General features: G+C 36.8%; 1 protein-coding gene across 1 annotated transcript; it reads left to right on the top strand.

Annotated features, from left to right (window-relative positions):
• Positions 1-484: 484 nt before the first annotated feature.
• LOC118262637 (ATP-dependent translocase ABCB1) lies at positions 485-24,311 on the top strand. Its single transcript, XM_050697367.1, has 24 exons — positions 485-650; positions 2,969-3,075; positions 4,518-4,578; positions 5,722-5,985; positions 8,661-8,761; positions 9,075-9,246; positions 10,393-10,564; positions 11,074-11,198; positions 11,487-11,711; positions 13,728-13,853; positions 14,614-14,817; positions 15,124-15,294; positions 15,624-15,816; positions 15,968-16,047; positions 17,100-17,261; positions 17,416-17,520; positions 17,754-17,915; positions 18,298-18,501; positions 18,946-19,187; positions 20,402-20,561; positions 20,939-21,133; positions 21,493-21,699; positions 22,147-22,293; positions 22,850-24,311. The coding sequence occupies exons 1-24, from the start codon at positions 525-527 to the stop codon at positions 23,042-23,044; spliced, it is 3,906 nt and encodes a 1,301-aa protein (XP_050553324.1). The 5' UTR covers positions 485-524; the 3' UTR covers positions 23,045-24,311.
• Positions 24,312-25,159: the final 848 nt, after the last annotated feature.

The following is a 25,159-nucleotide window of genomic DNA, read 5'->3' on the forward strand; positions in this document are numbered from 1 at the left end:
ATTTGTCTCAGATTTGGGAGCGCTTAGTATGACGACGACGTGCTAACAATGTCGCGTAGTCAAGGTCAGATAACGACATGTGAATTTTAACTAAAAACCACGTAGACGCAAAAAATAGACAAATAACATGAAGACACACAAAAATGTACCTACTAGGTTGGTAACTACATATTTACTTACTTTATTATTTATGTAGACCTGAATCGGACTAGTAAAATAGATAGAGTTCAACGACTTACTGTTAAAAGTTAAAATAAATACTCACCTAATATTAAGTAAATATCGCATGGTATTTCCTCCTGGTATCGCAGTGTACAAAGTTACATAATGAATGATTTGTCGTATTTGGTGCTACTATGGACGTCTACTTACTAACATGGTTCCATACAGATACATTCAAACCAATCCCATACAGTCCATACAATTTGATGAGCACAATCATTTTGCGAGTATATTGTTAGTTAGTTTAATGATTTGCGAGGAGTGGCCGTTGCTCAGTGGCTCGTGCAGTGAATTTAGTCAAAATGTTTCAGCCGCGGGTTATGTTAACGTTCATGGAGGTGCCAAGGAAAAGAACCATGGCGGAAGCCGGGAGCCTTGAGGAAAGGTTCCGGTTGATACCAACCAGCAATAATACCACTCCAAACAAGGTAAGAATGAATTTGAATGTGTGTGAGTGACGCGCGAAATTGAATGTTTTAAAGTCATAACTTTGTCCTTTCATTACTGTAACAGTTTATTGCCTTACAAAAATAGCTACTGTTTAAAAACTTACGTACTAATTCATTACAAACAATAAAAGAAAAGGACTTTACAAGTAATAAATTATGATACAATAGATAATGTTTTCATTGGGCCATGGGACAAAATAATAAAGCAATCTATTCAATCAATAACCGGAATTTAAAGGAAATGTGTCACTCAAACATTAGTTACGCCCAACTAAAATGTAACAGGGCATTGTCAAAATTGTCGTGGAAGTGAAAAAAAAAGGGCTGGACAATGTACGAATTCTAAGGAATGATGCACCCAACGTGTTGTTTACAAACAGACTGAGCGAAATAATAGTGCAGTGAAACTTGTGGCCCACCGTGACCGAACCTGACGAGAATAGCGGTGCGCCATAAATCACTGGCATAATGAACATTGTCATTGCTCACTCTTCGTTTTTATACAAGATAATTTAAATTTCGAATAATAAGGTATTGGTGACATTTTTCAGAATTTTCTTAGAAGTTTGATGACGTAGATTTTTTTTGTTAGAGGTTGTTGACTTGTACTCTTGTCGTACTTACCTAGGTTCCGTTAACTTTATTACAATTACATTGTGCATATTTTACTAAACAATTGGAGTTATCCCTTCAAACATTAGCTAAAGTAAACAAATAGTTTCAAGTCCTTGTCAACACAGTCTCAAAAAAGTACTTGCCTATTTGCATTTTTTTTTCGACTGTTTATTTTCGTTACATACTAAGCAAAGTTTGCTAAACAGAGCCCCGTAGACCCCACCAAACTTATACCTTAGTAGACTTACTTGCCTTACTAGACTTAGTTTTACCCTAAGTAGACTAGGCGCAATAGCTGGTTTACTGACTGCTGCGAAGCGTGTCGTGGGTTCGATTCCTACACGGAATAACTCATATGGGATGCACTGCACATATTGTTGACATTTTGGGTTTGATTTCACTTCCATGACAATGACACAGATGATATTATAGTGTGGGTCCATGTTAAAAAATATTTCACGCTCCACAAAAAAGTAAGTCAAGTGTGTTGGTACCTACTTAGGCAACTTAGTCCTGAAAAGATTAAAAATGTAGGTACCTACCTATGTAGACATCAGTCATTCACGGAGCTATTTTCTCCTATACATAAAGCTTCCAAGAAGTCATAACTTACCATTCATGCTTCACCCTATTTCTCGCTCGCAACCGGCCATGGATAAGCTCGCAACGTAAAGCCAGCTGTTTACGCAATAATCGATAAAATTACGGTGCGGTCAACCGTCACCATACACTCGTAGACGACAAGGCCTATCTTTATAGCTTTTATGATATTACTGAAACATCTCCTCGAATAAAATTTTCTATAGAAATTTCTTCTAGAATATTGTTAAAAGCCATTATGATAAAAGTTACAATTACTACCTACAATAATAAAAACGTAATCTTGATCAATCGTAGTCGTATGATTAGGAAATAATCGTCGCCGTCGTATCGTAGCAACGATGACAAAAAATAAATACAAACATTTTGTCAATTCAATAAAAATATATATTTGTAGTGTTTTGTTTCCAGTGTGCTTTTGCTGTCAACAAGTTAATTAGTGATAGCTAGTATTTTATTTTTGGTAGATGTGACGTATGATCCACATACGATTTGATAGCACAGTTACTGAACCCTTAATTTATCGTGCTCCATGAAGATTTTACATACAGTCTAACCCTGGCTGTTGAACTTTTATAATACATGAACAGATACATAGTTACGAGGCAATAACTATGTATAAGCATAAACAGAACGATATACATATAGGAACAACTCACAGTTACCTGTGTGACTCACGAGTGCAAAGCAAAGATCATTAAGACCCGCCAGAGCTGCGTAAAACAAACAAACTTTCGCGTTATTTCGCGCCGACTTTCAAACTATTTGTAGCTTTTCACGCTTCAAGGGAACTTGTCGGCCATTGACGCACTTACACTGTTCTAAACCAAACGTTGTATTATAATCGAGTTTCAGTTCTACAGCACCTTTCACGTTTTATCGACCTGATAAATTGATAACGTATCATGGATGCGTTAGTCGCGATTGGGAGGACCGCGGATAAACGTTTCAGCCGATATATACGGCTGACTTAATTCATAGTGAATTAGTATAATGAGTTTTTAAACACAGTAGCTGTCTGTAGTTGTAGTGTGGCCTGTTGTTGTGTGAATAATTCAGTTAATTAATTGTTCAAAATGAAGGACTCGAAGGGAAACGCGTGGCAATTGAAACCGGGGGAAAAGGAGAACGAGAATAAATTACCAGACCCATTAAATGAAGATGTACAGAAAGGACAATTCTCTGACACGTAAGTTTACCTTGTTATTACATATTATTATTTATACCAATGTAAACAATCTGTTGATTGTCGAACAATAGCCAACAAGTAAATATTTTCTTAGTGCAATCAGTGGAAACGGATCCCTAGAACTCCTAGAAGCGAATGACACTGAGCGTGAATTGTTTCAATTGATCAACAAATCTATTATCAACAATACAGACGCACACCAGTTGTAACATTATGTATACTATACTACACTTATATTCTCCGCGCAATTGCAATTAAATATTATGAAACATTGCTACTAATTCGCCGAGACTGATTAAATATGATCTCATCACGAGACTGGCCCGCACTGGCTTGCCTCAGCTATTCCTTAACCATGGGTTAAAAATAAAACAAACTATTTTTATGAAACGTCCAGATTGCGGCGCTAGTTTCCTACTGATCGCCAAAGTACAAATCCATCAATAGTATCTGTATGACGTGTAATGGCAAGGTTACAATGTAGGTATATTTTTTTATAACAAAAGTCGAGATAAAATTCCGTATAAGTACATAAATTTTATGTTTTACGTGGTTTTATCGAAATAGAATTATAATCGTAGATAAGTGAATATTTAGTTGTGATAGTATTGTTATTATTTTTATTGTGCAAACTATTCGTGTTGCGCCAACCAATCTTACAGGGAATGTTTAGTTTCAGTACTCTAGAATATTATATTAATACTAATTGATGCTAAATTAGACGAATACTCAAAATGAAACAGCTAGTTTCACTGTACGGTAACACAATCGATTTTGATTCCCTGTAGCCTTGATCCTGACCTTGGTTGTGGCAAACACGGCAAACACCACGTGGGATACATTTCATAAACACAGGCGAGTCGTACTCGTAAACAAATCTAAAATAGACCATATCCGCATACCTACCTAACATATGTTTAGGACGCTTTTGAATTACGCTAGTTATCCTGAAAAAAGGACTAAGGATATATACAAGTATCTTGCACCCCGTTGGGCATGTGCTTAGTCATTAAGAAAATACCATGAATTTGAATCAATGTAGTAATATAAGTAGACTTTTGTGTTCCAAAATTTAATCGCCTTTAATAGGTTTATAGCTATAATTTGTTTATCATTTCAAATTATAACAGATACTCTTGTTTAATCTAAAATATTATCTACGTTCTAGCTTTTCTACAAATATTTTTTTTTACGTACAAAGTTCATTTTACTCTACCATCTACATTACAGAGGTAATTTAAAATCTATTGATGAGATCAATCGACATGTATTTGCCATTTGCGAAAATTTAGCTACGTTAATAGATTTTATACTTCACACCACCGCTACCGAGCCACTGTTGTTACGCATACCTGCCCGAAATTAGTGCTATTTTCTTATTTCTTAATGATAATACGCTTTACTAGATATATCTTTATAATTATTGCATCCATGTTTTACAGGAGTTCAGAACCATCTGAAGCAAAGGCTGAGGAAGTACCAAGTATACCTTTTATTACACTAGTGAGTATTTAATTTAAATCACAAATAGCTAATAACAAAGTACAGTAAAAATCGAAGTAAAACTAAAGTGACAACACAAAACTAACTGCCGTACTCAGAGACATTTAATGATTATTTAAACTATTCCTTAGTAACGATTTAGTTCCGAAAACAATCGGTAAGGACTGGGTTAAGTAACCATTAAAATACTCGGAATACGGCGGGAAAACACCTAGGAAATGTACGTATTTTGAAAATGAGACATTAATTAATGAACTCTTAAGATGTTTCAAAAGTTCCTACATGCAGATTGCACTCTCAATTGCACTCTAAGTCAAAATATATAGTGTCAGACTTTCAATACCCTTTGTTATCTACATTTCGAGTGCCGATATGTAGATTGCGGACATTCATTATTTAAAACGTCTATCTTAAAAATCCTTCTTATAGGTACATCTTTTGTAGAAAATAACTGTAAATTAAGGTAAATTGTTACCTACTATTACGTGTATATTTTCATCTATTTCCGTGTTTGTAAGCACTAAGGCCGCAGAATATCACAGTATAAGCATACCATATCGATCGGGCGGAGTAGTGTAACGACGTCTAATTAACTTGCTACCCATGACTGTTGCTGACGTTAGTAAACTACATTGGAAATGGAATGTCCATGTAGCCATTACACCTTATCAGCTGAACATAGACGTGTGTAGAAAACAAATACCCTTATTTAAGTTGAAAATAAAAGCGAAATTAGATTGTGTGACATGTAGATTAGAAAATTTTGTACGTTACGTTACGTATCGTGTTATTTTATTGAGTTTATTAATTTATTTATAAAAATAACACTAAACACGGTTGGTATACTATTGAATGTCATACATAGGTTTCGCTAAGGCCCCGGGCCCACTGGTCCGCTACGCCGCGTTGCGTCGCGACAACGTAATGTGGCATGTCATAAAATAATATATGGAAAATGAGGCTGCGACGCGACAATGCGACGCAACACCGGTCCGGGCCAAACTGAAATAAAACACAAGAAAAAAGCGTATTTAGGCGATATTTAGATTTTCATTTTCCAATTCCAATATGGAAGTTAATGACAATGCACCATAGAAACCATCTTACAAAGAACCGTTATTTAACCAAATATAAAACTTTCAGTTCAGATTTGCATCGACAAGGGACAAACTCTTCATAATCTGCGCGTTAATATGTTCCGCGGTCGCCGCAGTATCCACGCCACTGAACACACTGTTGCTAGCGTACCTACTCGAAGCTATGGTCAACTACAGCATCTTTGGTGATGCTGATGCCTTCATGAAGTCGTTGCTAAACTTCGCCATATACAATGCGGCTGTTGGAGCGGCCCTTGTGGTTCTGTCTTACGCTGCCACTACTTTGATGAACATCGCTGCTTATAACCAAGTACGTATACGAACAATGTCATGTTTATTGTTTTCTTCATCATCATTGTCATCATTAATAGCCTGAGAGTCGACAGCCCGACTATGGGCTTCCTCTACATATAAAAAGGGGTTTGCCTTGACCACCACGCTTGGCACGCAGATTGGTGATCGCAAATAAAAAAAGATCAGGTTTATCAGACAATGCTGCTGGTATCTGTGAAATATGATCCGGTTAGTCGAATCTTACGACACTGGAGAAAAGGTAGTAACAAATGTTCCAAGCTTAAACTAAAATTAATCAAGAGAGTAGAGACCCAGTTCTGTCATTATAGTCCAGTCAATTTAGGAATTCACCTCGGAATGCGAGATACCCAGCTGTAATTTTGTATATACATGTATATTTACACCCTAAAACTTGTCTCAAAACCTACATATGGTAGGGTGTAAGCAACCCTTAAAATTCAGGGTCAAAGGGCCCAAAAATCGTTTTTTTGCGGTTTTTTCGAAATATTTCATTTCCTATGGATTTTTGCTAATTGTATTCAATAGCAATATTGTAGCATACAAAATTCTCTACAACTTTTGTCTAAACTTTTTTTTTATACGGTGAACTGTTTTCGAGATAGAGGGCGGAGAGCGCGCGGTCACTGCATCTCTTCAAAAAAATTTTTTTGGTTTAACCTATCCGTGATGATTGTCTATGGATAGGACATAAAAAAATACGTCATGGTTCCTAAAACCATTTTTCGTCAAAATCAATCGTTTGAAAGTTAGACGCTTCCAAAGTGGAAAAATGAGGTCTGTAGAATGTGTCCTGCCCTCTAACTTTTAAAATAAGTGAGTAAGAAAACTAAAAAAAATATATGCTGTAGATTTTAATGGAAACTTTCAACGAAAATTGGTTTGAACGAATATCATAAAGAGTTTTTAAGAAGATACATTTTTAATAAAAATTTCTTTTCTCAATTCTTTTAACAATTCTTAAAAACTAATTATGATATCGCGTTCAAACCAATTTTCATTGAAAGTTTCCATTAAAATCTACAGCATATATTTTTTTTAGTTTTCTTACTCACTTATTTTAAAAGTTAGAGGGCAGGACACATTCTATAGACCTCATTTTTCCACTTTGGAAGCGTCTTATCTTTCAAACGATTGATTTTGACGAAAAATGGTTTTAGCAACCATGACGTATTTTTAATGTCCTATCCATGACAACCATCACGGATAGATGAGACGAAAAAATTTTTTTGAAGAGATGCAGTGACCGCTCGCTCTCCGCCCTCTATCTCGAAAACGGTTAACCGTATAAAAAAAAAGTTTATACATAGGTTGTAGAGAATTTCTGTATGCTACTATTGCTATTGAATACAATTACCAAAAACCCACAGGAAATGAGATATTTCGAAAAAACCGCAAAAAAACGATTTTTGGGCCCTTTGACCCTGAATTTTAAGGGTTGCTTACACCCTACCATATGTAGGTTTTGAGACAAGTTTTAGGGGGTCAAAGCATGTATATCTAGACACACGGCAGTGTGTCCGCCAAGTTCGAGCAAAAAACCGACACACCGGCCGTGGGTTATATTACACGAACCATTTCGGGCCAAGTTCGACCCACCTATAACTCAAAATCTATTTTATCTACGCATATGAAATTTCTAGTATCTGTCGAGATCTACTTACTTATCTAAAATACAAAATTTCATTAATGTACCTATTGTAAGTCTTGAGATATTGACGTCAGAAAATCGCTATTTTTACTATACACTCACTGACTGACTCACTCATCAAAAACCTAGACCACTTCCAATGGTCGTATTGACTTGAAATTTGGCATGGAGGTAGGTCTTTAGGTCAAGGTAAAGGAAAAAATCTGAAAATGGCCAAGTGTGAGTCGGTTTTAAAAATAATGAAGGTGTAAATTCATACCCCTAAGGAACTAAAACAAAAAAATTATCTATATCTTCCAATGGTCGTACCGACCTAAAATTCGTTACGAAGGTTTGTATTTAGTCAAAGTAAAGTAAAATAAGAAAAAAAGAAAATAAACCTTACAAAAATAAATGAAATCCCACCCAAAACATAAATGTGAAAGGCTGCCAAGTTCGATAATATTGAAATGCTTCGCCTATAAAAGAAGTGAGATCTAAATAAGTACCAAGTTCCATACACAGACCTCAGTTAAAAATGATATAACTTGGCAAGTTTTAATAGAAAATTATATACTTGACTCATTGCGTTTAGTAGGTTTATAACAAAGTGTGTGAAAACTTGCCAACTTGTTATATCATTTTTAATGAGGTCTGTGTATGGAACTTGGTACTTATTTAGATCTCACTTCTTTTATAGGCGAAGCATTTCAATATTATCGAACTTGGCAGCCTTTCACATTTATGTTTTGGGTGGGATACAAAATTACAGCTGGGTATCTCGCATTCCGAGATTCTTACCTAATTTAACCTTATTTGACTGGACTATTAGTCGGCTATGTAGAGAGAGGCCCTTTTATCTGCAACTGATATATTTTGAAAAGTCGATAAGCTCTAATTTTTTTCTGAACTTTGTTATCTAATCGAATATCTCATGCAAGGTTAGCGAACCATATCTCCGTGCAACAGTTTTGCATCAATGCATTTTGATAGGTAAAATTATTTCGTGACCAAATGTTTACTAACTCCTTTTTCACCTCCAGGTATATGTAATACGTCAAGAGTATTTGAAAGCAGCTCTAAACCAGGACTTTGGATACTTTGACGTTCATAAAAATGCAGAAATAGCTAACAAAATGAACAGGTACAGTTTATTATTAAACAGAATTTATGAAGTTAGTAATTGAACAAATTAAATATACCCTGAGTTTAAGCTCTTGCTACAAGTTCGAGGAAACTTAATTTCTGTGTTTTGAAAGATGTAGTCTCACGTGTCTATGCAAGATTAAAGAAGAGAAGAAATTGTTTTTTTGAATACGTGAAAAGAGTCACTATTTGTAGTAATTTACTTATTAATGATATACCAACAGCTTCTATATAAATCATGTTACGTACATATTTAAATCAGTTTTGGGCGTATATAGTAATTAAAAATTAATTGGATCTTTATCTCGCAGTGATATAATGAAGCTAGAAGAGGGTATCGGAGAGAAGTTAGCGACATTCTTCTTCTACCAGGCTTCGTTCTTGAGCAGCGTGATCATGGCGCTGGTCAAAGGATGGAAGCTTGCTCTGCTGTGCCTCATCTCCTTCCCGGTCACCATGACCCTTGTAGGCGTTGCTGGATTGGTAAGTTCTGATATTGTATAGTATTTTATTAGGTGTCCGTACCCTTTGGGTAAAATGAGAACCCTATTACTAAGGACGTTCGTGTAACTGTCACCAAGCTGTACCTATCTCATGAACCGTGATAGCCAGACAGTTGAAAGGAAAAATGGTGATAGGTTTATACACTATGGGGGCTTCTGAGCTGGTCTATTAGAGGACCCGGTGCCCCTTACAGGTGTTAAGGGTGGCCAGAGGAGTGGTTTTGGTCAGGTGAAAATCCCATACTCCCTAGTCTTTTATCCCCAGAAAACTAGGGGCCTTCTGAAAGATTCCCCGTTTAAAAAAAAGGTTTATACACTAGGACTTTCTCCTGTGTCCAGTTAGCAGTTTATCACGTATAGACCTTCAAAAGATATTAGATACACAATTGTTATACAATTACAATAATAAAGAAATAAAACTATCAACATTGTATTATTTGTGTCGCTTAGATCCGCGTTAAACTGATAGTTGATACCGAAAGTCAATAAATAGATACTCGAAAATGATAACTGATACTATAGGTATAGTTAGGATTTATAAGTACCTAACTTGGACTGTATCGACCAATCCGTGGAGTAGAGACATAGATATTATTGGAATTTAACAAAAAAGTCGATACAACTTTAAAATATATCGCTAAAAATATGAAATAAAAAATGTTTTGTCATGCCTTATCTCAGTTTAAGATTGGAACAAGTCGGGCTTTCCCAAAAACTTTACGAAATGACAAACAGTAGTGCACGTACTAGGGCTTATTTGTACTAGGGCGTATTGATAAGGGCCTATTAAAATAATGGGCCTTTATTTAGACGAGATGATCCTCAAATGTAAGAATTTAGAAATACGTACCTAATTATATTATACTTTATCGTAAAAACGATAGAAAATATTAACTCTCCTTCTTAAATGATTCAAAAATACTTGTATCTAAAGTATACTATGTAAGGTATTATATGCGCCCGTTGAAAGACAAAAATGTTCAATAATTACAAACACAAACTTGATAAACGTTACTTTTTATAAGTGTATGCAGATGCACTCCTTGAATTATATTATAATGTAATTATGTCTTCTGCAGTTCCCACACAAGGTAAAATGGTGATAACTAAGCATTTCCCCCAACAGATAGCTGCAAGTCTTTCAAAGAAAGAAGCTATAGCGACCGGTAAGGCAGGTGCTATCGCGGAGGAGGTGATATCTGCCATCCGGACTGTGTACGCCTTCAGTGGGCAGGAGAAGGAGCTCGACAGATACGAGGGACATCTCAATGACGCCAGGAAGATCAATGTTAAGAAGAGTAAGTGTTTCTTTTAACACATTGAACGCCGTGGTGGTCACCGGTGACCGACGCGACGTTAGCGGAGGACTTGCCTTCAACAGTTTTCTATTGGCAGTCAAAGACCTAACCTAAATCTTATTTAACAATGGACTTAATCCATGGAGCAAATATGTATAAAGAGGAGATGTCATATCTAGATTTCCCTTTAACATATAGCGTGACACTTTATGGGGAGCGCAATATGTTACAAACCACGCACCTTTCTATTTCCAACATGCAGTCCCATAGTAGTATGGACAAGACAATTGCTTTTAAATGTGCCACTTTCTCGCTTATAACCTATTATTGCTTATAATATCATTGGGCAGCCCTTCTATTTTTTCACAGGCACAAATTACAAGCACATCAAGGTATTAATACAATAAAATATTACGAAAAAGGATACAAATCTATTAAACAAAGTTTGCAAACCTGTCAATAACGCGCTGATATCTTCTGTAGATATGACTGACAAAATCTTCTTTCAGGTTTGTTCAACGGTCTGGCAATGGGTTGCCTGTTCTTCTGCATATTCTGCGCGTACGCACTCTCCTTCTGGTTCGGTTACAGACTGATGGTAACAGATGGATACGACGTTTCTACCATGATTGCTGTAAGTAAACTATTTATTTTATATTTTGTTATTTTTTATGGCATTCAACCTTAAAAGTAAATGCGTCTAAATTAACACAATAATACCATGTTGATTTTAATAACGTCGACGGCTTTAAACTAACTACAGTACGAACAGACAGCGTTCGGTGCTCTGATTGGTTGGTTTATTCGAGCAGGCGAATCAGAGCGCCGAACGCGCTCTCGTTTCGATTACTTTAAACATAAAGCAAACTTGTACTAAGGGTACAGATAGGGCAGAAACCTAACAAAGTTTATCTATCCCTAGGTATTCTTCGGTGTTATGACTGGTTCAGCCAACTTCGGTATATCGTCGACTCTGATGGAGGTGTTCGGCTCGGCCCGCGGAGCCGGCGCTCACATCTTCAACATGATCGACAATGTGCCCACCATCAACCCCCTACAGAACAGGGGCACTGTGCCCAGTGATATTGAGGGCAACATCGAGCTGAAGAACGTTGAGTTCCACTACCCATCCAGACCTGATGTTCCTGTAAGTACTTATAAAAAAGATTTTAGTTATAAACTATAGATAGAAAATTAGAGTGAGACCTTTGTTCAGCAGACGTCTTCTGGCTGATAATGATTCTAATGCAATTTGATTCTAATGCCTTGTTCACACTACGTTAGTATTTTAGTCAAGTAACAAATATTTTTGTAACTCCCTCTCGCTTTAATTTTGAGACAGATGCGAGAGAGAGCTAGTATACAGTATATAGCGTAGCGTAAAGAAAAGCTGCGTTTGACTTATGCCTTGTATGAACAAGGCATAAGTCAAAGTGCCGTAATGTTGCACCTCTTACTGACCATAGTAAAAGAATCAACGTTTCAGCATCAATTCTTGTATACATACTATGGGAATGGGAGTAATTGTAGAATAACACTGATAGATAATATTCATGTAATTTGATCGTGTCGATAAGTTACGTGCGACAGACAGATTTAATGTTTTCATTCACGATAACACAAAAATGTTTTAATAGCAAGCAAATTAGTCATGGATATGCGAAGTAGGTACCTTACCTAAAATGTAGGTAATTATACATACCGTATTGCTAGTCGGCCATACATAGGAAAAGATAACAGAGTATACTGTAATCGTGCGAAAATTTGTGATAAATTCGTTTCTTTTATCAACATTTTGTTCTTACAACATTCCAGAAGAGTTTTATGGCTATATAAGGCAATTATATCTAATGCCTATTTATTGAAACAAGATATATTATAGACGATAATTTCTTTAGTTCAATAATGAATCTAACCGAAGACATGAGCGAATTTGGAACTGTTTTTACCCGACTGCGCCAGAAGGAGGGTTATGTTTTTAATCCTACAGTTCTTCAATTATAATTCTTATCGTTATTTAGTGAGCGACTAGAGTATTTCAGGATTTACACTTTCAACATGGATGTCGCCGTAAAGTACTTTTATTCGTTACACAGCGTCATCCTAGAGTACTCTTATTCATTACAGCTTAAAATAATAAAACAAAACAATTATAAAATTACAAAAATAGGTACATATATTATAATTTATCACTAAACACGTGTTAATTTCATTCACTACGAGTGTGATCAGAGTCCAAAAATTCGCAACTCATGCAGATAATTTGTCCTTTATTTCTGCTATAATCTTTGTGATTCACTTACTAATTTTATTGGCATATTATCATTGGTAATTACCGACATATTTATTGGTTTTTGACACAGTATCTATACATAACAAACCTATCTAAATAAAAAAATATCAAGAGGCAGGAGATTTAACAAGCATCATTTTTGTGGACACTCACTAATCTCCTAGATCTTCATCCAGATATTAAATGGAATTATTTAATAGCCCAAACCAATTGTCCAACACACAAAAAATATATATTTGTCCGACCCATAAAATTAACTAGAACTCTTGCTCAGCAATCGCTCTTGATCACTTCAATAAGAGCCTTCAGCATAACGAAATAAAATTCATATTTGACACTACGCGATGAAAATAATTCCGCGCAAAGACTACCTATGCAGACAGGCTCTCTTATAAGATAGTCAACATTACTCATTACAGTTACCTATTTCTTGGAACATAATTATAGTCCTAGATCCGTATCTGTTATTTGCAGAAAGTGTAAGACTCAATACCTTATCGTTTAGATAGGCATGATAACCTATATGTACTTATATGGAATTTGCAGATTATGTAGTTCTTTCTCTTTTAATGATTTATTTCTATTAATTAAATACGTTTTTCGTTATCCCTAGCGTCTGGAAGAAAACATAAAGCCATGCTACACAGTTTTAGACAAATTCCATTGTAACACCTCTACGCGCGTTGTCCAATGTGGAAATACACACAAATACAACCCTCTCTTTATTATTAAGCTACCCTTCAAACATTAAATAGATTTTTTCAACCTTATTATTTCAGTGAAATAACCGAAAATCTTTTAAAGAAACATGATGGTTAAATACATTTAAATGTGTGAGCCTCCAAACTAAATGATGAATCGTTTGTCCAGGTACTAAAAGGAGTGAGTATAAAGGTGAAGCGCGGTCAGTCTGTGGCCCTGGTCGGCCACTCAGGATGCGGCAAGTCCACCATCATACAACTCATCTCCAGATTCTACGACGTCGTCGAAGGAAGTGTAAGTAGCTAGCTTTTGCAATTAATTGTGTTTTTCTGTTCAATATTTGCGTTAACTAGATGGCGCCACTAGCGAAAAAGGTCTATTCACTATTTTTATCAATAGACGTTTATAATTGACTATATAGTCTATATAAATATATAGTCTTAGTAGTAGAAGAATGATTTAGCATAGTTCGCAATAGACTATAATATCTTGTTCTATTCCAAAATATCAAACGAGGTACCCCAATTACTTACAGCAAAAATAAAATTGGAAGCAAAACTCCTTCTAATAACTTGTAACCATGGCAGTAATTCGTGACAATGAATGTAGAAAGTATCTAATGATACCTATTGATATGTCGTCACTAAATACGCATGTAGTACTGATAAACTTTAGATGTTATGTAGGTAAAATTAGAATGGCTGACGCAATGACGGAAGGGGTTTCGTCGAGCATTTTGTCAATAATCTGATACACGTGTATTTAATGAAATTGATGCTCTATTATGATTTTATTACCGTTGTTATTTAATAAATACTGCCACTATTGTATCTGATCAAATAAAAATAGATACCAGACCCTATATAGAGGGATACATTCATTAATTTAAAAAAACACTATAAAGTTTCGATCTTCTATTAATACCACAGGAAGCCAATATGGCAATTATATTACTATACCTACATAGAGACTAGTAACTATCAAAAATGGAACTTTCAAATTCAAAATCTTAGCAATCGTCCAACATTTCTTAATTCAAAACATTTATAACTAGGTCGCAATCGACGGTAATGACGTCCGCGACCTATCAGTCCGTTGGCTGCGCGAGCAGATCGGCCTAGTAGGCCAGGAGCCCGTCCTATTCAACACTACCGTCCGGGAGAACATTCGCTATGGACGTGAGAACGCCACCAATGAGGAGATCGAAGCCTGCGCCAGACAAGCTAATGCACACCAGTTCATCATGAAACTGCCGAAGGTAAGTTCTATATGTTAATCGTCGTGTGACAGGGCCTTCCTATCTTATAAAGAAGCATTAAAATCTTTTGTCTAGTTTTGTCTTGGTCACTAAAAAATTGTTAAACTCCTGACTTATGTCTATCATGTCCTACTATCACTTTACGTTCAACCTGAGGCTGATGTTCGCTCTAAGTTCCTCTAGATTTAAATGATGTTCCAACAAGTCTATACTACCTTTGTTCCAATTTTCAAGCCCTTAAAACATGATCGTGTAAAAACATCCATCCATTTAGTATAGATTTAAAATAAAATTAAATAATGGCAGGGTTACGACACACTGGTGGGAGAGCGTGGTGCGTCACTCTCAGGTGGTCAGAAACAACGTATCGCCATCGCTCGAGCTCTGGTACGGAACCCGAAGATATTGCTACTGGATGAGGCTACCAGCGCCCTCGACACCTCTTCTGAAGCCAAAGTACAGAAAGCACTTGATAAGGTAATATTTTAACAGTTTATTTAAAGATTTTGTTATTTCTAGATAAATTAATAGATTCTAATAAAAGTTATTAAATAATAATCTGAAGCAGCCAGTCAACAAGAATGGTTTACTGAAATATTTGTTAATATTTATGCTACTTATGACGTGCATTCGGGCATGAGAATACTCGACTACTACTACTAGTTTCAAACCTAACCTTAATTAACTCCACATTAATCGAGCATGCCCATTTTTTTATGTTGTGTGCACACCGATTTTAGGCCAACAATACTCATTATAACATTTATGTTTACTCTCTTTATAAAATTAAATTATCCATCTTATAGGCACAAGAAGGTCGCACGACAATAGTGGTGGCTCACAGACTGTCCACAATCAGGAACGTCGATGTGATATACGTGTTCAAGGCTGGTTTGGTGGTGGAATGTGGCAACCATACAGAACTGATGGCAAGCAAGGGACACTACTACGATATGGTGATGCTGCAGAACCTGCCTGGCGTGGATGAGCAGTCGCCTGGTAATTACTGAATACTCTTTCTATAATCTCATTTAATGATTTCAGCTTATGTACTACTATAAAGGTTTGTAAAAAAGATGCCTTTGTCTCTTGTCGAGCTAGAAGAGCAAAATCTCTTATTTTGAATAAACTTGATGTTGATATTTTACAGAAAAAACTAAATTGTCTCGCGAGACTTCCATAATCAGTGAGAAGGATGACGAGGACGAGTTCTTGGAATTCCGAAATGATGTAAGTATACTTTATATTAATCAACAACACCATGTTAGCTACGAATACGTTCAATGCTATTAAAACAAAGAATAGAGATATATCGTGGGTTAAGAACTAGAGTAGCGTAAGGGCAAAATGACAACTTCTCAGGAGAGCCGAAAAACAACTCAAATTTACCTACCGTCAACTTGTAGGTCTTTTATGGCAAAATCTATAGTATCTGTATATCTGGTTTTTACTTAAAATAAAGCTTTATTTATTGGCTACAGAATACTGTAAATTTATGGTAAAAAAACGGTTAAATTTAAAAAATATATATATATTTTTCTAAAACTGGTTGACATACGTCATAATAACGGACTGCATTACTTTAATTATTTAGTGCCATAGTAGCGTAACCCACCCTTACGTTTTTTTGGCACGGAGAAAAATTACAGACGCGTACAAAACAAGGACCCATAAGCAGTAACGGCTCCATACGTTTATTTGGCACGAAACAAATTAAGGCTACACAATCATAATTCGGTGTCCTATCCGCTCGTAAGTCGAGTTACGATTGTTGTGCTCATAATTTTATTGACAAAATAATGTCAAGATTATTGTAAGTAGAAATACTTCCTTTTAGCAATAAACAAACTTTTTTTTCTTATGCGTTGTTATTGTACTAAGCAATCTACACACTATATCGTTCCAGTTTTTCGGCACATACAAATATGGGGATTGAAAAAGCGAATGGTGAAAAAAAAATTTTTTTGAGTTTTTGCCCTTACGCTACTCTAGTTCTTAACCCACGATATTCTCTATGAAGTTCTATCTTTAGAAGGTACGCTTGTAGACTTCTAATTTTAAAGTGTGTAAACCGTCTTCAATCAAGTGGTTGTAAGTTTCACGGGGTCTCAGATTTCATCTTCAGATCAACGAAATACCTCTTACTGAGATTTTCAATCATAGAAGTTCTCGGCAGTAACACGGAGACTATAAATCCCCTTTTAAATGGGGTTCATAGCATAACTGTCGAAAAGTGACTACGTAATGCTTCTTAGATATGAAATAGATTTTTCTGTGTCCAGGACAAAGAAGAGGACGCTGCGGAAGCTCCCGATATTTCCTTCATGAGAGTGCTGAAGCTGAACAAGCCGGAGTGGAAGTCCGTCACCCTCGCCAGCATCTGTTCTCTCATGAGCGGCTTCTGCATGCCACTGTTCGCCGTCATCTTTGGAGACTTCCTTGCGGTAAGATATACTTTACTCACACATAAATACTCCGTGAAAGTCCAGTGCTGGATCTGGATGGACAGGATCTCTCTCTCTCTCTCTCTCTCTTGGATGGTTACTAGACAAGGGAAGAGTAAGAGGTACCGAATTAAAAGTTTCGTGTCTTTTTCAGTTACTTGATGGCGACGATCCTGATGAAATTCAAAAAGGAGTGTCACGATTGGCGTTGATCTTTGTCGGCATCGGAGTGTTCTCTGGCATCACTAACTTCATTGTGGTACGTTCCTACACATTTTTACAATAGTCATATTCTACAAAATATTACAGCATTTAGTATAAAAATGTATTCAAAACCCTTGCTAGATCAGACTTAGTAGATAAGTGACTTCCAAAATGTTCAAATGAAGAAGTTTTCATTCTGATGAAACCTTTAGTTTTAACCAAACTCATCAATCACTGTTAAACTAAACAAACTAAAAAAACCAATTACATGAAGTTATTAACTTCCAGGTATTCTTCTACGGAATAGCGGGTGAAGCGTTGACCAAGCGGCTGCGGCTGATGATGTTCAGGAAGCTGCTGGAGATGGACATCGGGTTCTACGACGACAAGGACAACTCCACCGGAGCACTCTGCGCTAGACTTTCTGGGGAGGCCGCCGCCGTGCAAGGGGTGAGGATACCTGGCTATTATATGGACAGAAAGAGCTGATCAGATCTTCAAATAGCTAAAGCATATTTTCTTGCATTCTTCTTTATCGTCTGCCTTGTTGATCGAGTGATTGCAAGTGCAAATGCTAAGCAACGAGCCGATTTAATTCCCAGGTCTAGCTAAGATTATTGGAATTTTGGGATGTTTTCGATTTTTAAGTAGTGGCACGGGGTCTGGAATTGTGCCTGGTATTATAATAATAGGCGCATGGGACTAATAACTTAACTGGCAAATAGAGAGAATGCCAGTAACACTTCTATATTAATTCGTGCTTCAGTCTGCCGCTGATGATATAAATATATCCAACATTATAATAACCTGAGAATCTTCTATCTTCCCTCAGGCTACAGGTCAAAGAATCGGTACAGTGGTACAGGCAGTTGGTACATTCGGGTTCGCTCTGGTGCTGTCCCTGATCTTCGAGTGGCGAGTGGGTCTGGTGGCCCTGACCTTCGTGCCCATCATCATATTCGTGCTGTACAAGGAAGGCAGGATGACTTACGCCGCTACTTCTGGCACCGTCAAGGTCATGGAGACTAGTTCTAAGGTAAATACCTAAATTATTTTGTATACATTGGGGAAAACGCTGAATTTCATTTTTTTTTAAGTGTTACTATTTTTAAATTAAGTAGAGCTATGCCCTGCTGCTTTTAAAAAATAAAAGACAAATAATGTTTGATGTGAACGTGTAACAGGTTCGATTCCCGCACGAAGCAAATCTTTGTGTGGTTTACAACGTTTTTTTTTTAGTCTGGGTGCCATGTGTATTTGAACTTGTATGTTTGTAAATGCACCCACAACACAGAAGAAAATAGTAGTGTGGGGCAACAAGTTTTAAAAGAAAAATAAGTCTATCTCCTTCTACATAACTAACATTTCCATAATAGCTTAGCAGGTAGATTGGTGATTACAGTTTTAAAAGAGTCAGATTAGGATTTATCAAAAATCACTGCTGTCTGAGCCCTGACTTCAACACAAAATGGCATTATAGATAGCCGTAGAAGCCGTGGCCAACGTCCGAACAGTAGCGTCGCTGGGTCGCGAGGAGACGTTCCGTCGCGAGTACTCGAAGCAGCTGCGGCCGGCGCTGGACACGGCCGTGCGCTCCTCGCACTGGCGCGGCCTCGTGTTCGGCATGTCGCGCGGAGTCTTCAACTTCGTCATCGCCAGCTCGCTGTACTACGGCGGAACCATCATCGTCAACGAAGGCGTGCCTTTCGAACAAGTCTTCAAGTAAGTTCTGTAGAGTAATTAACTAGGTTTTATTTTGTTTCCTGTTTTTCATCATGTTATTGTTTAAAAAATATCATTTGTTTTTTCTGCTTATAAAATAATGCATCACAAATACAAATGACAATGCCAGAATCTCTATAGAGCTTTGCCCCACCAAAAAATATATTGTACAGGCATGCCAAATGTAGCATTCTATTGCTGCTCTATTAGTGATAACTAAAAACATGATTAAAAGCCTTTAGAGGTTGCGGTTTCTATATAAATCTAAGAACAAAATATTACATTTAGGTTAGGTATCAGTTTAGATTAATTGCAGTTATAATGGTAGAAATAATTAAATTAAATGCTTTATATTATTACAATGCTATCATAGGGTGTTTAGCTATGAAAGAAAGGAATGTCATCACCAATATCACCTTTAGTAATCCTACTTTTAATTCATAGTCATAACGAAACAACAATGTAAACAGAATAGACAGAGCGAATGTCAAATAATGACTTTTTGAACATAACTGACACACGCACGCCAATGACGTTTCGTTACATCTAATCACTAACGTTCAAACACGAAATAATAATTAGAATATGCATTCATTATAATATATATTATAAAAAAATAAATTAACTAACAGTATGTATTTATACCAAATTCATATTAAAATCCGTACACATTACATTAATCAATCTTTTTTTTTTATTGAATGAATCTTTGTGTTCCTTGTGCAAGCGTACCAAGAAACGCAGATGGTCGCCATAAATACAGGAAATAGGCCTTGGTTTTTTAAATTCTTTTTATTTTCTAATTTTTATCCGCAACTTTATCAGAATAATCATTAAGTAACCAAGGGTCTTATTTTCATTGCATAATATTGATTAATTTACATTTCTTGTACATTGATGAAATTAAGTGGGGCAGGATCTGGCATTGTCATTTTTATAATAAAAAAATTAACGTTTTTTGGGTTATTTTTTATGGGTCACTCACGTACTTGTTTTTTGTTTTTTTGGGTAACTCGTCTACTTTCAAGTCACGCTTGGAGCTCACATGTGAGCAGCATTCCGCGACAACTCAGCCATCAAACATGACTGATGCGCATTATATATTTTCTTTCTTAAATTACGAAGGATATGTTGATTTTTACAAAAAGGTTTTTTTACAACATTTCTGTCTGCAAATGATCATTTGACTGACTTTATCTCTAACCCTCGTATAGGTCAGCTCAAGCCCTATTGATGGGCGCTACGTCAGCGGCGCAGGCGTTTGCCTTCGCCCCCAACTTCCAGAAGGGCATCAAGGCAGCAGGCCGTGTCATCGTCCTACTGGGCAGACAGTCCAAGATCACTGACCCAGTGGAACCTGCTGTCAAACACTTCGTGAGTTCATATTTATCTCTGTGTATTTTATTTCCATTCGTTTATTAAACGATGCCAAAAAAGGGTTTCCTTCCTGGCGCTATAACTCCAGAACGTACGAACATATTTCCTTGATTTTTTTCATTAATTGTAAAGGTCTCGAGCTCCATGAGGTTTATAGCAAAGAAAATTCAGGAAAAAATCAAGAGAAAAGCAGGAAATTAGGGAAAATCATTGGTGGCGAAACGGAGTTCGCCGGGTTTGCTAGTTCCCAATAAAAACATGTGAACTGTAATATTTTCGCGGTTACTTCTACAAAGTGGAAGCTGATACATAGTCTTTATTTACTTTCTTCATCTAACTGCATTTTGTCACCAAAACTTACTTTTTTCGTACAGAACGGTACAGGAGAAGCGAGTCTCCAGGGCATTCAGTTCAGGTACCCGACCCGGCCTCTGGTGCGCGTACTGAAGGACCTGAACCTGGAGATACAGCGCGGGAAGACCGTGGCGCTGGTGGGGGCCAGCGGCTGCGGGAAGAGCACCGTCATACAACTGCTCGAGAGGTACTACGATCCTGAAGACGGCATTGTGGTGAGTCACTAGTTTCAAGTAGTTAGGACTTACTTTTTAAATGCGGTTTATGAGAACTCCGGATGATTTACTGAACACGATACAGGACGATCATAAGGTCAAAAACGCATGCCTCAACTGCTGAACGAAGTCATGATAACTAGAAATTTTAATCCCAAAAAAATTAGCGTTGCCCTCTCGTAAAACAAAGTAGATATAAGTATAAGTCTTTAAACTGACATGGTCACTAGTAATATCATTAGAACTTACGGGATATTTTAAATTCTAATGATATTACAAAGTAAATATGTTGTGTGCCCTTCTTCGCAACTTGACTATATTCCTTAAAGACTTTAAGCATAAGCATCTATGACACCCAGGCTCAAGACGGCGTCCCGCTTCCGAAGCTGAACCTAGTAGACGCTCGACGCGCGATCGGCTTCGTGCAGCAAGAGCCGATCCTGTTCGACCGCACCATCGGGGAGAACATCGCGTACGGGAACAACGAGGCGCGCGTCTCCAGCGACGAGGTCATCGAGGCAGCCCAGCAGGCCAACATACACAACTTTATCACTTCACTGCCTTTGGTAAGTGCTCGGTTATTGGTTTTTTCGTTATGAAGTGGCATCAATGGGTGCTATTTTGAAATGCAAACTCTAACTGCATTTCTCAACTTCTCATTCTCATTATATTTTGCCTACTATGCTAGTTATGTTGAATACAGTACGCGTCTGTAAAATATAGTTTATTAGTTAATATTAGCATCTACATGGGGCACTCTAAATAGACCAGCTTCGGAACCCTCACCATGGACTCTTCTGTTTGTTTAGACATTGTCTATTTTTTATGTAATCCTTAGGAACCCCTTGGACCTTTTTGTGCACGACAGCACGCGACCACTATACTCTTCTTTGAAAAAAGATGGTGATCTTCTTTGAGATCACCGAGTTCCTGTAACAGTTTTCGCGCTCTTGGGCTCGAAATTACCACAAGTTAGATGTACCTGCTAATAACTCAATTGTCAACTTCAACAGGGTTACGACACAAACATCGGATCTAAAGGCACGCAGCTATCAGGTGGACAGAAGCAGAGAGTGGCCATCGCGCGCGCTCTCATTCGGAGACCCAAGATGTTACTGCTGGACGAGGCCACCAGCGCACTCGATACTGAGAGCGAAAAGGTATGTCCAACTCATGTTTTTATAAGATAAGGGGTAAATGAGCTGAGCTGCAGACTACCTAGCGGGCTTCCGGGGCTCCGGCTCAAAAAGCAGGAGTAAGTACGGGGTGGTTTTTAGTCAGTAAGAGTCTGAAACTCCCTCTCGCGTCGCTCAAGGCGAAACAAGTCATTGAATGATTTTCCCCCCTTAAAAAGGGGGGGTAAATAAGCTAACAGATCACCTGATGGTAAGCAATCTGCACCGTCCATGGACATACATCAGTGGAGTTCTGTACTAGTGAAGAAATCTTCAAGGAATGATGATTAGGGGATGGGGAGATGATTCTCGGTAGCCTCACTCACGCCTACAGTTCCTCTGGTAACCACACTCATACAACGAAAGACAACGCAAGCGTCTATCACGCCAGCTTTTTTGTGAAGCCGTTGTTGTATCTCTCCGGCGGAACTCTTTTGTCAAGCCGCTGTAGATACTCCGGCGAAACCGACCCTTCGTAAAACATGGTTCTCTACTCCCACGCTAAAAGCATTTTAAGAACATACTATATTTTCTCTTGCAGGTGGTACAAGAAGCATTAGATAAAGCTAAAGCAGGCCGTACGTGTGTGATGATAGCTCATAGACTCAGTACAGTCAGGGACGCTGACGTCATCTGCGTCATCCACGAAGGACAGGTCGCAGAAATGGGGACACATAACGAACTACTCGAACTTAAAGGACTGTACTACAACTTAAATAGGAGAGGATACGCTTAAGTTATGTGTTTTTATGTCTAGGAGTATTTACTTATTATGGATGGTTAGTTAAACAGTCTCTCAGCGCTTGGCAGGCTCGGAGATCGCAGATTACCGAAAATTTAGAGGATGCCTCTTGTACTTCTGATGTGTATAATTCTGATGTACTTATGTTCCGACCGCTGAACATAACCCAGTCATATGTGAATCATGTTTTATATTACAATTTACCTATACTATATAGGTATTTATTAGAAACACTGCTTCGCCCAAGAAGTCTTGGGTTCAATTTGAATCACAACTTTTTCCACTATAAATAAGTACATACTTAATTACTTAAGCCAAAAAGATTTGGCGGTGCCTGTATATAAAACTTAACTTGTATAAATTCAGCTTCAAAAGCTGCAATAAGTATTTTCTAAGAAAGTATAAATATTAATTATGGGCCTATTAATTATTTTACAATGTCTGATTAAGTCACTGTTAGCCTAACGAACCGATTATATTATTATTATTTACATTCCATATGGAAAATACAATTATGTAAACTTGTATGTTTGCAAACGCACCCACGACACATGAGAAGATGCTAGTGTGGGGGCAACATTAAAAAAAAGTTAAGCTAACAGCCACTTAATCAACCTGGCCCCGTAATCAATAAGTATTCTAATAAATCGTGTATTATGATTGTATTAATTAAGCTTAAAAATATTTTGAGACATATTTTATTTAATCTTGATAAATATAATCTGCGAACACTTGAATAAAATCAACACTTAAAGAAATAGACAAAGGATAGTATTAGGATATTATGGCATTTAATACTTATAATGATGTTTAATGTGATATGAAAAGAACTACATTACCTACGTATATAGTTACCTACCATATTTTGTTCTTAAGTTATATATTTTAAGTAACAGTGATGTGCCTAGGATGCCTTTAATGTAGTTACCTACCTATGTACTGTATTACAATGATACCTAAGAAATAATAATAGAAATTAAAACAATTAGGTACATACTTATTTAATTTATTTTGTACAAACTTATACTTATGTAGATTTATAAAAATCTTTACAATACCGACAATATTACATTAAGTATGGTAAATAATTAAAAAAGTTGTGCCTATTGTGGTCAATGTGCCTCTAATTTACTGAATCAAATTAAATCTAGACCACAGTAATTATGCTAAAGCAACCAGTGATAATGATTTAGATTTGTTTATTTTTGTAATTTATTTATGACAATAGGAAATAAAATTATATTTTTTGTTATAAAAAAAACTGTTTTTCGTTTTATTTTTGTCACCCTGATTTATTCTTGCGTTTTCTTAAACCCAAATTTAATAAAAAACGATTTCGTAGAAAGTACACAAGACGGAACAAAGGAAACAGAGTCACAATAATTTAAAGATTGTATTGTTTCATTTAATACTTAGAAACCAGTAAATCACTTTAAAACAAATAATGAGTAAGTTGCGTAGTATATGGGGACACAAATGACCCCTAATAAATAACTAGGCATAGTGCGTGCCTCCATGATTTACAGCTGTTTGTTCTTTCCGCACAAAACAAGCTGTTACACTATTGTTTTCCTTTCATTGCATTACAAAACTTTGACCAACTATTGTCCAGTTTTATTGCAAGAGATCTACTTTTATATTATGGATGAAATTTGGTGTCTGTGTATTTTTGTTTTATGTTATGGTAAGTATTTGTTAGTTAGAAAATGGATATTCCGTAATATCTAACACAATAAATAAAGCGATAGGTACATAGTGACAAGTCCCGCATGGAAACAATGTTTGAATAATTCCCAGTACAATTCCCATCAAAGAGCAATTAATAAAAATTACTCGTTTCATAAAACAATTAACGTCCAGCGGAGCGGCGCGCGCCTGCGGTCATCTGATCGGAATCATCTCCACGAGCCGCCATAAATTCATTGTTTTATTATGTCACATCCCCGATGTGATAAAAAACCGACAAATTACTAAATTGAGACATCCCGCTATCTGCCTTATAGACACGTGAAGCTCTTTAACGAATAACACCCATCATAACATAAAATAGATCCTATCGAAAAACCAATATGACCGAGCCTCCATTTTTTTCCACCCCAGCGTGAGCTT

The sequence above is a fragment of the Spodoptera frugiperda genome, chromosome 12 (assembly GCF_023101765.2).
Source record: "Spodoptera frugiperda isolate SF20-4 chromosome 12, AGI-APGP_CSIRO_Sfru_2.0, whole genome shotgun sequence".
NCBI lineage: Eukaryota > Metazoa > Arthropoda > Insecta > Lepidoptera > Noctuidae > Spodoptera > Spodoptera frugiperda.

Bases quoted from the DNA above. Each gene is read 5' to 3' on its own strand.
- LOC118262637 (XM_050697367.1), top strand. From the start codon at position 525: ATGTTTCAGCCGCGGGTTATGTTAACGTTCATGGAGGTGCCAAGGAAA. The intron at 10,565-11,073 runs GTAAGTGTTTCT...ATCTTCTTTCAG, and splicing joins GAAGATCAATGTTAAGAAGA to GTTTGTTCAACGGTCTGGCA. The intron at 11,712-13,727 runs GTAAGTACTTAT...TCGTTTGTCCAG, and splicing joins CATCCAGACCTGATGTTCCT to GTACTAAAAGGAGTGAGTAT.